The sequence below is a fragment of the Dichomitus squalens genome, assembly GCF_000275845.1.
Source record: "Dichomitus squalens LYAD-421 SS1 unplaced genomic scaffold DICSQscaffold_23, whole genome shotgun sequence".
Lineage (NCBI taxonomy): Eukaryota > Fungi > Basidiomycota > Agaricomycetes > Polyporales > Polyporaceae > Dichomitus > Dichomitus squalens.
In genome coordinates, this window is record NW_006766905.1 from 125,956 (window position 1) to 137,692 (window position 11,737).

The 11,737-nt window shown below is 53.7% G+C and overlaps 2 protein-coding genes across 2 annotated transcripts; both read left to right on the forward strand.

The window, feature by feature from the left end:
* Positions 1-2,204: 2,204 nt before the first annotated feature.
* Positions 2,205-3,698, forward strand: DICSQDRAFT_88422 (Clavaminate synthase-like protein; the record flags this gene model as incomplete). The annotated part of the gene is made up of 7 exons (XM_007367139.1): positions 2,205-2,426; positions 2,488-2,610; positions 2,671-3,037; positions 3,090-3,161; positions 3,223-3,311; positions 3,363-3,576; positions 3,640-3,698. Exons 1-7 carry the CDS (start codon positions 2,281-2,283, stop codon positions 3,694-3,696), a joined length of 1,068 nt encoding a protein of 355 aa, XP_007367201.1. The 5' UTR covers positions 2,205-2,280.
* Positions 3,699-9,809: 6,111 nt separating this feature from the next.
* DICSQDRAFT_181567 (uncharacterized protein) lies at positions 9,810-11,174 on the forward strand (the record flags this gene model as incomplete). The annotated part of the gene is made up of 4 exons (XM_007367140.1): positions 9,810-9,870; positions 9,933-10,021; positions 10,083-10,509; positions 10,561-11,174. 4 exons carry the CDS (start codon positions 9,810-9,812, stop codon positions 10,956-10,958), a joined length of 975 nt encoding a protein of 324 aa, XP_007367202.1. The 3' UTR covers positions 10,959-11,174.
* Positions 11,175-11,737: the final 563 nt, after the last annotated feature.

Consider the following 11,737-nt stretch of genomic DNA (forward strand, 5'->3'; position numbering starts at 1 on the left):
CAAAGCTTACTGATGCAGAGGTTGGTGCTGAGAAGCGAAGCAACCAGAGGTGACACAGCAAGAGATGTGAAGAGGTGTATTCCCTAGACTAGAAGGGGCAGTAGAAGGTAGGGCTGCTAGCTACCTACAGAGGAGATGGGGGATCGACAAGAAGATCAAGTCTGAGGTTCCCTGCCTCAGACTCCCTACTATATATACTAATACAACGGTGCACAGACCAGGTACCTATTGACCATCGTTTGGTCAGAGTTCTCTGCCTCATGTCCTACCCTCTGACCTGCCTCATGGTGACCTTACGACTAATACCTGAGTCGTGCCGAGTCCGGACTCCTTCCAATGAGTAAGCGTTCCTGCTGTCACATCAGTCACCTGCCAGTGAGTGAGGATGGGCGCTCCTGGCCGTCACAAGGTCTGGGGTTCGATCCTGGCCCCTCCACTTTCCGATACGAGTTGTCCGTGGTCAAGGAGGTTGTCCGTGCCCCACAGCGGGAGATAACAGACCCGGGTGAGTAACAGATGGCTTAGAGACTTACTATCTGTCTGTAAGCCCAGCCAGTGAGGCGACCGAAAACTCGGATGCCCACCTACCTTACAGGAGAAGAGTTCTAGTGGTTGACTTACCTATACCAAGTGAATACCGATGCATACATGCACGTCAATGACCTACTGTGACTTTCTTAGGCTAGCTACATAGAGAGAGAAATCAGAGGAGGGAAGAGGGAGATAGACATAGGCAAGATGAGAGTGGGAGGAAGATGAGTTGGGGCGATCCACGTCCTGGGACCAAGCTATTTATGCCGAGCACGGACTCGGACATGTCATCGCAGCCAAGTGGCGTCGGCGTGTAAGCTGCACGGCGCCTTATTCGAGACAACATTGTAGGCCAGGAGACGTTGTGGCTGATGCCATGGCTTGCCAGGTTCCTTCTGGCAAGCAACAACCTGTTAGGACTTCGACATCCGATAGACGAGCGCCGGCCACTGCTTGCCGGGATTCGCCGGTATGGCCATGCTCGGCCATAGGATGCGCCATTTGCTGATGCATAGGCTTGGATCTAAGGTGTACCATGTATCCCGACACAATTGTGATCATGAGACTGTGCTCACCGTGCACTACTCCTGGCCCTCAATTGTAAGTCTACTGACCTGCCAAGATCGACGAAGAGCCAGTTCGTCTCGCCCCATTTTCATCAAGAGCTGGAATACTGAAACTCACCGCAGAATTGACCACATTCTGTTGACGCGAAGCTGAGCGCTGCCGCACGGGAAGCGCGGACGCCCCGGGACGTGGTCTGTGCGCCTTGACCCTGTCACGGGAACTACCATGGGCGCTAATCGGCAGGCAACCCAATTCCTCAATGCAGCTTCCTCATAAGTATCCGATTTGCTCCTGCCTCTGTGTTGGTCCCTCGCATACGTTATTGAACTCTGAGATATAGATCAGCACCAGAAATGACTGCGTCATTTAGAACCTCTCCTGTTTGCCGGTCTAGATCACCAACGAAGTTTCACGCCACGCACGCAAGCAAGCAGTCCTCACCGTAGCTGCCATGGAGCGTGCTTTTGCCCCACGAATTGGAGTTCGTGCATGACGCTCTCCTCGAATATCGCTTCTTCTTACGTGATCGAAGTCCACGTTTGGGCTTGTGGGGAGCAATATCAAGGTGTGTTCCGATGCCGTCTTCTTGCGCAGATGGATTTGCTAATTCTCGCATCCGCTTGCCGTGTCGTTGTTGCTACTGCATGGTTTCTACCACGTTCTCAAAGCCAGACCGATGTTAGCTTCTTCCAGGTTCTCTTCTCCAGTGATGCGAGCGATACGCATAGGCGTTTGAACACGACATCGGACTCCGATACCATCTTCTTTTACCTTGAGCGGTCGATCTCCTGGCTTTCCGATACGTATTATGTTTGGGGTACGTACCCATGAAGCAACGCATTGATCGCCTTCTGGTAAGTCAGAACCGCTCACCCAGCGAACGTCGCTGCGTGGTTCTATTTCTGCTGTCCTCGTGACTACATGTCGCTCCCGAAGCGGGCCTCGCCTTGTGCCTGGGAAAAGAAGACTGGGTCGCACGACGCATCCGACATTGAACCCGGTGGGTCCTTGGCTTACGGCTCCCCACGGTCGCTGCGCGACTTGCGCCGGCGCAACCACTATATAAGGCGACGATCATCATTGACTTGGAACGCCATTGGAACGGACCTTGCTCCTCTGTTCGTTCATTGATTCCCTCTATTACGCCAGCTAGTCTTCGTTGTCCCGAGTTACTGACGAACGATGCCGGGTCTATTGGGCTTCCCGCCATTCCCTGAGGACGTGCCGACGCACCCATTACTCATTGTGGACTATCAGCTCATACTCAACCGAGACGAAGCGGAGATCGATAAGCTGTGGAAGGCGGCCACAGAGCTTGGCTTCTGGTAGTGAGTATAACATTCCTGCGCCTATTCGCCGTGAACCTCAGTACACCATCCCTTCGGACAGTTTAAAGAACCACGGTGTCGATGAGGACGCCAACGAGATGTTTGAGATGGGCGCGGAGACGATGCGCCTCTCTCTGGAGGAGAAGATGAAGTATGAGCAGGGGGACGAAGGGTCTTCCTTCGGGTGCGAAGGCCAAATCCGGGGATACGTTTACCCTTCGCTCATTACAACGCCTATGCACAGGTACAAAGCCGCTGGCGCCAACGCGACAGACGAAAACGGGGCTCTCGACACTGTCGAGTTCATCAATGTCGCCAAAGATGATGCGCTCGCCTGGCCGGGCAAAGTCCACCGCGAGTATCCCTCGACCGTCAACGCACGCATGGAGTCTACAATCAAGCCCTTCGTCCAGAAGTCATTAGACGTGAACTACACCCTCCTGGACGTGCTGAACGACAGGCTGGGGCTTCCAAAGGGCACGCTTGCGAAGCAGCATCCGCTTGAGGAGCCGAGCGGAAGTGAGGCGAGGTGTATCAAGAATCCGCCGAAGCCTGGGGGAATCACAGAGGAACAAGCGGCCATCGGGGCGCATACAGACTTCGGGTCTTTGGTGCGTCACCCGAGGGTCTCTGGATGGATGTAGCACTAACCTTCCATTACAGTCGTTCTTGCACAACCGTCTTGGCGGGCTCCAGGTATTGGTGCCAGGTACGGACGATTGGCAGTATGTGAAGGCACGTCTGCGACCTCTTTCGCGGGAGTCCCACGTTGGCTAATCATGAATAACCTTCCTAGCCTATCCCGGGACACGCTATCTGCAACCTCGGAGACGCCATGACCATCTTCAGCGGCGGTATCTTGCGCTCGAATTTACACCGCGTTGTGTAAGTGCCGCTTTCCTTACAGTACGCATACGCTCTGATGTCACCATCTAGCCCTCCACCGAAGGAACAAGGGAAGTACGAACGTTGGTCACTTGTCTTCTTTACGCGGCCGGGGAACTCTGTACTACTGCGTCCCTTGTCCGACGAGAGCCCCATGATCGCTGAGGCAATCGCGAAGCTCCCGTCTGGCAAATACAATACCGGCGCGACCGCAAAGGATTGGTTTGCGAGGCGAATTAGGAACCAGAGGATCAAGAACAGGACGGTATGTCATGTTTGAGTCATGATTGTCGATGACACTCATCTGTCGTCATCTGATGCCACATAGGGCCCAGAAACGTGGCGGAGCAGCAGGGGTACAGAACACAAGCCCTCAGCATACTAGGATGTCTCTGGTCAATGCCGCATGGTTTGTACGATACTTGAAGAATATAGCAGAAACGCCCCCAAGACCCACGAGCGTAGCACAACTTGTTGCCGACGTTTCCAACCCTGCGCCCTGCGTACTCCGTCTCGCTGATGGTTTCTTGTAATGAGTATTTCGCGCTTGTCGCCGGATGCCTTTACGCCAACGATTGTCTTGGGGGGCCCTACTTGCGACTTACCATCACGTGACGTGAGGCTCTTGACTGATGTTATAATACCCACCACCACGATTGCCGGGGAGTACATCCGATGCCACGAGGGTTTAGACGATCTTCATCCTTCAGGCTGAACTACGGTCTAGACAGGGCGAGAACATGAGGACTACGATGGCGTCGGATGCCTCGAGCTACGTCGTGGTTGTCCTTGGTGATTCATCCTTCGTGCCGAGAAACTCTCTCAGGGTCCTGAGTCGACTCCGCCTCCCCCTTTCAAGAAGTGTGGTGTAGCATAGGGAATCATCGGGACGTAGAGCGTGAGGATGTCAGGGCGAATCGTGTAATGGACAAGAGCCACGCGGTACAACCCTGAGTGAACTGGTTGTCTCATTCACGCTACTTCCATGCCGTGTAGTGAATCGTTTGCGACAGATGAAACCCCTATCAAGCACATGGTGCATCGGTGTTAATTGTGTAAAGCAGAGCCACTCTCCGGCTGCGGGTGCAGAAAAATCTAAAGGCACTGATTTGAGCGTTGAGCGCAGAAAGAGCGATATAGTGGGTGCACGGACCGGTCTGGTTTGACTGTCATCCCAAAGGTACGATGCCAAATGTTCGCTTCTCCGGGTCTTTTCAAATCAAATGCCACGATTGGGCTGGCGGGCGACACTATCAGGAACTTGAAGGCATCTATGTTGAGCGATCAGACGACAGAAATAGCTACGTTTTTTGGGTATTGAATAAGTCTCACAATTGTCCGTCAGATACAGGCACACTGGGTGTATGAGGCAGTGGTTTTTATACAGGGATCTTGCCAGCGCTGAACACTTCCAGGACTTGGGAAACGGGGTACCCTAGAGGAAGGCACTGCCTCATGGGCGGCACCACCGGTTAGCTTCTGGAAGTCGTTTGTAATGTCCGAGAAAAAACTACACCTGAGATACAGCCCGAGTACCATTAGCAGGGATATTGCGGCGCTGGATTAGGGCGAACAGTCACCCGGGTCGACGGGAAAGGAGGTCTATACCGTAGAGACTACAACGAGGTCTGCAGACCCGAGGGTTATTCGCCCTTGCAGGTACGCAGACCTCTCCTATACCAGGTCAGTGCTATCTTCGATGAGAGTCAAATGTCCGACGATTGTAAAACTTTGCTTGCATTTCTACTGCGGCCCTGAACGTGGCCACGACCGTTCGTAGAACTCCAAGATCACGATTGTACATCCAAGTCATCATAGATGACAGGTTGTAGATGTGTACGAACCGGGGCAGAAATTACCGCGTAGCCTTCAAGCCACTGGACATATTGCTGTGAAAAGTTCAACGGTGATGGGTTGTCCGTGACATCGACGCCTAGATAGAATGTCACACACTGGAGCTGATCCACGTGTCTGAGAAAGAAAATGAGCGGCAGGCTGCAAAACGACGCGGGTACTACAGTGCGCTAAAGCCTCCCGCCCGGACTTCTCGACCTGTTCCTCCGGTACCGGAAGCTACGTATACGAGGTGAAGTACCGAAGTTTTCGGAATGGCGCCTGTTGATGATGCCATGCATGACTCCAAGACGCAGTGCATCGTCTTCTAGTAACTAACGGTTGCAATCAGTGACAACTCTTGTCGACGCAGGTCCCTCTCAGGCATCGCTCGACGGCATTGGAGGATCCTCTCGCAGTTATGTACCAAACGAGAGATCTTGGCAGTAATGACGAGATCTACCACTCTTCTCCGAGTCACTGTAGGCCTGGTGAGTGGTCTCTTTTTTTCCTTGGCACTACAGTTGTTCGACGTCTTCCAATCTGACTAGATGACCGTGCACGTCGGATGCTCACGAGTCATCCGCATCCGTCGGATATTAGTCCTAGATGAGATGCATCGATGTATTCAAGACTCCATCACTCCTGTGAGTGGCAATCACGTGGAAAGCCATCCGTTACCACCGTTACGAAACTTTCTGGAAGTGCGTGCAGTGACTACTCAGCATTCCGACGCGGTCCCAATAGCCCAATTTTACGAGACTCGGGCACCCCCTCTAAGCTGCCAGCCTTCCAGGCGATGTCGAAAGACAATTTGACCGGTTGACACATGATGGCACAGTATTGAGTGCGGCGAGATCTCGCTAATGGTTATTCTGCTTGGTTCTCCTCTCCAGGACCGTTGAAAATATCGGATCAAGGCTATCTACCCTCAGAATCAATCGACGGCCTCTGGTATGTGTCTTCAGATATGATAATGAGGTTATAATTGCTCAGTTTGTTCTCACACATTACTACCGGGATAACATCTTGCGTTGCTAGAATCTTGTACACGTGAACCTTGCGAGCTTGAAGTGGCATCCGCTCGTCCTTGAGTGCTCGTCACACTCTTTTACAAAATGGATACTCTCAACCATTCGCTCAGGTCCAAGTCGTTATCAGGTGTACCCCTATTAATATCTTCCCGTGGGTTCTTGGGAGCCTCATGTCAGGCCAATGTATGGAACAGGCGGTAATCCGCTGAGTTCGCGGTCCATGGCGTGATACTTCTGAACGCCTCAAGGCACATTGATACCAGGTACAGCGCTGAAAGCCACACAGGGAGGGTGTGCATGGCCATAGTGCTGCGTACAGACGAGCTGTTCATGGCAGTTGTATAGACAACTGACCCCGACCGCTTGGTAGAGCCGCTGCGGTACGTACCTACGCGTCTTCGAGGTGCATCTGGCAGGTCTTTGATCCCGTGGTTCCATTGAACATTTGATATACCCAGCACCGCCATACCTTTGCCTCATAGGAAAGTTATTTCCGGTGCGTTTTGCATGATATTCCAGCCTAGACCGCATACCAATATAGTCCCACAACATCTGAGATCGCATTCGAGGCGCGTCACAGCGACTTGAACATTCATATCACACAGTTAGGCCCGCAGTCGCAAATTCCTACTGAGGGCCGGGTGTAGCTTCAAGTTCCGCAGGCTCCTTCCCATCTCGGTTTTTCTAGAGAACGATCATGGAGCTAAGCAGGGCTACACTTAACGTCCGTTGGTAGCGGTCCATGTACTACCGGGTGTCCCTGAAACTATCAGCCGATGCGGGCTGTATATTTCCCCTATGTAGAAGGCAGATCCGTCTTTCCCCCTCCGGTCCTCGACTCCTTGGAAGCCGCCCTTACAATCGCCGGTGTCTCCGAGACTCCGAACCACCACGTGCGAGACTGAGCCTGATTCGAGACTACGAGAGCGCCGCTCGTACGAGGGTGACCATGGTGCTGTACAATCGGTGTGTAATGTTGCCATGATACTAGCCAAACCTGTCGAGCTGCGACCATGGGCCATGGCTCAACAGTCGAATAAATCTGCTATTGATGGGGACGTAGCGAGGATTGGCGTGATGCCCACCCACTGAGGTGGGCGGCTTGACTGTGAGAAGGCGGTTATTCATGTAGTAACCGAAATTGTATCCGCCAAAAGCTTTCCGACGAGACGCCTGCGGTGTCCGACTGCTTTCCGCTCATATCCTCGGATTTTCCGCAACGACTCGTGGTCACATCATGTGTTGCGTAGACTGATACACACGATACCTGCTCTGACTTCTATGCACGTGATGACAGGCCTTCTGGTGAAGGCAGGGCATGCGTCATCAGTACGCAGTGAATTCCGGCGGGTCGAAATGCCTGTTCTGCAACTGCGTCGCTCCTAGCAGTGATGGTTGGCGAGAATTCAAACCAACGTAGCAAATTGGAAGGATCTGAAAACATTCAGTCGCGCGAGCGGCAGATCATGACCGGGATATGGCGAAAACGAATCCCTTGTTAACCGCGCGGCCAGTATTCCCGCCTTACAGAGTGCGAAGCTCCGCAAAGCGGCCGGCTACATTTGCGGCCTTGAACATAAATAACGTTGCGAACCGACCCGCGCCCTTCATGTGTTGTTAGGTTCGACTCAATGACCATGATATCTACTTGAGGTTCCCTTGAAGCCGCGTCCGGCACACTCCGAACCTCGGCCACTGTGCTGCGCATCCAGTCCCTCGCTGATATCACAGAAGTTTGGTGTGTCGAACATACTCTGATGACGGGAAGTCTTCTCCTTCGTCTATATGCTGAAGAGTCAGCCCAGGATGGTATCTATCCTCCAGCCAAGGGATAGATTTGACCTGAGCGGACCTGTGTAGAACAACAGAACGTTCTTCACGCATCCAGCCTTCTATCCAACATGATGCTCCTGTCTATCCAACTCCAGATGCTATGCAACACTGCTGACGCTTGCAAAGCTTATGGCGGATGGGCGTGATGACCCTTCGAATTCTGTCAGCCGAAGGCTCGCGCCAGGCGCGACGCGGCACCTGGGGGACTGCCTTCCTATACGTCCCCTACACTTAGCAATACACGCGAACTGCACATGACATAACGAAACCACTTGCCCACAACATGCTGACTGTGAATAAGGGTCCTACTAGAGGCCGACGCTGATTCGGGCAAGGATTCCAGCGATGGCCTGAGAGTGGTCAGCAATCCTACCGGGACACAGTCAAGTACGGGTGATAATGTATCTACCACGTGGTGCTTGAATCGATTCCTGATGGCTAGCGTCGTCGATGTGTGCCCATGAGGTACGCTCTTCCTTCTCGTGGGCGGCGGTGCGCTATTGAAATGCGAACTTGTCACTACCACCGCCCTGTGTGCGATCACGAATAGAGTTGCTTCTCATACAGCGCGGGAGCATCCAAGTCGCCCGTGGCTGGCCGTCTTCTATCCTCCGATTGTACATCGGAGGATCGGCTTGCGGAGTGGTGTTGGGTGAGGAGAGCACAAACGAGGGCGCAGACTCGAGGCGCCCCCGGTATCTCAAGAGATGACCGGTATCTGTCACATGTCTGATCGTGAGAGCGCTGCGCAGGCCGAGATGCCTCTCCATTTCTCCTCTCAGACTGCCCGCCACCTCCCCAGCAATGGCGGTGAGTGCTCCCAGTACGTTTTGTGATTCCGCCGCATCATACCCATGCCTCGTATCGCAATCCAGCAGCTGTTTCGGCCATGTACCAATGCACCGATGCTGTGCATGACTTCGCGATACGAGTATCACTCCCCACCGCAGGCCACAGCTCCAATAGACTGGTTCGCTATCGCGCTCGAGGCCCGCATGGGTGCCCACTGCTCCCGTTTGTATTGGTTGTCGGCATATCCCCTCATCGACTGTTTGTATCGAGTGATGTCTGAACATCGGACGCTGTGCTTACGCGCGAACGCATCGTTCGGATGACGCCCAGATTGTCAGATTGCCCAATGCCCCAGCCATGTGCGACAGGCTGCGTCTGCGTGTCGGTGTAGCGTCGAACATTGTACGATTCTCCTTAGGTGGCATCGTAAGTAATCTTAGGTGTCCATTGAGTTCGTCAACGACTACCTCATCTGGTTCGAAGTGTGGGAGAAAGGCAGGCGCGGGAACATGCTGAATGCGAGCGTTTGCCTGAATTCTCCTTGTGGATAGGCTGACGAGGCTGTTCACCTACCCGCTCACACTCGGCCATTCCGATGCGAATCTTCCACCCGCGAGTCTCGCAAATCCCAGAATATGTGGTCTGCGTCTACGCTCGCGCTACTGAGAGACAGGTGACTATTACAAGCTACCGATTCTCTCGTGCTGACGACAACGACACATTCCGCCCATTCTGACCGCCCGAGGTCGAGCCTTCCTGCTATGCTCTCACGGGCTCCGCCCGGATCCTTCGATCGCGGCCGAGTTGCCGTAATTGGAGACCAATCCTCCAGCCGCTCACAAGTGAGTGATCTACGATTGATGGTTCTACGGGAAGCGGCACTGCGTGCCATCTCTCTATATAACACCTTCTTCTCGGGCCCACTGAGCTCAGCTACTTGCTCCATCTCTTCCCTAGCGGCCTACATCTTTCCCTCACTATACTGGGCCGCCCTCTAGCTATAGCCATGCCGAAGACCGACACAGAGTCCCGCCCCACGCTGCCCAGTATCCAGGATTTACTGTCTGGTGCGTTTTGCCCTCTTTGAACTCACTCTTCACCTGCGCATAACTAACTTGAGTCTCATAAGATCTGGAGTTTGACAAGCTCCGTTTGCAATCCGTAGACAAACGGTCAAGAGTGACCTCAATGGTGAATCTTACGTCGTCGCATCCACAAGTAAGCCTTGCGTTGATGCTTTAGCCCTGATTCGCCACAACTCTGATTGACAATCTGGCAGGTTCACGATGCAGAACTTCACTCGCGCAATGCGCCATCACCCAGGCAGCACCGCCAATTCCGCTCTGGATCCCCACACTCCCCTAAAATCCAGCGCGCCGTCACAGCTCGCGGTGCTCCATACACGAACATCCACCCGATATCCTCGCCCCCCCACGCAGATATTGCAGGGAAGGCGTTCGAGGACCATCTCCCTGGTATCCGCAATGCGCGCCTCATCAAGGCCTATCCCCCACACGCTCTGAGTTCTGGTCGTAGTCCTAGCGCATCTCAAATTCTCGCTGGGTTGGATCTCCCCACATATGTCCTTTCCCCCGATCAGTGTCCACCCGACGATGACCGAAGGCATGGCTGCGGCATCTGTCACCGAAGATTCAATAGGCCCAGCAGCTTGATGATTCACATGAACTCGCACACCGGAGCCCAGCGTATGTCACTGAATGACTCACTCGTGACTATCTGCTGACTATCTAGCGCAGCATTTGAATGTCCCTTCCCGGGTTGCACGCGTCGCTTCAGTGTCAACTCCAATATGCGGAGGCACTACAGGAACCACCGCGATGGTGCAGCTGTTCCTCCCCAAGTCCAGTCATACGTCCCTTCCTACTACCGTACCCCAGTACCGTCATGTTCCTACTACGGCGGCGCCAGCTGCTCTTCCTCTTCGCCCCCTTCTTCGCCGGCGCACACTGACCATGATCACTTCGACGCTGAAATCGAAAAGCCGGAGGACAATCGCTCCCTCGGGCGGATTCGATCGCGCTCGGACGCGCTTCCTGCCGCTCATGACCGCCCGGCGTCGCGACCGCGCTCCTGCACTTTTACCGGCTGCAACTGCAGCGAGGCCCCCGGCGCGCTTCGCCCCACATTTCAATAGGGAGCCTCCGCCCTCCTATCACCCGGTTGCCCCTGAGCGTGCCCGAGGTTCTTGGGCGCTGTGAGAAGCAGGAAGTCTCACGGCAGTGGCTCGTGGGCGTCGCAGAACGCCGCGGAAGAAGAAAGGAAGATAAATCGAACCCCTCGTACTTTATCTGACTCGGGTTGCACCGCAGTCTTAGTTCGCTACACGTTCCTTCTTTCAGTTGAATTATCCCGATCGCTAACTGTATCATGCACTCCAAAGTTGTATCTTGCTGCTAGGTTTACACCGCTTTGCTCTCGCTTTCGTCCGTACTAGCTCCTACTATGTCATAGGTCATCGCGCAAGCTCCCATCCAGTCCGTCCGAGCCCATGCATTGTAGTCGAGGATACAAGCTGTGCTACATGAATGCTAAACTTGATTATCAAGTAGATGGAGAAGGCAGCCGAGTACAATCTAGAACCATGCTGCCTTGAGTGCCGAGATATCAGTAGGTCTCTAGGCTGGTCTCACGAAGCATAGCCAGAGAGAAGACTCGACATGATCGCCCCAAAGCAAAGACGATTGCTAAATGCGGTTTGGCAGCTGCTCGCTTCGTTTCACTTCGCACGACGTTCGAGGCACCACAAGCCTTTACTTTACTAAGTCAGCGGCTTGTCATAGTAGATCACATATGATGTATGCGTACAGTGGTTGTCCACGGAGAAGGAGCCCTTGATTGAACGGATAGGGTAACATCTATGATCGTTTCTGATCAATGTCATGTTGGCAAGCTGGGAACTACGGAGTTTAGCGG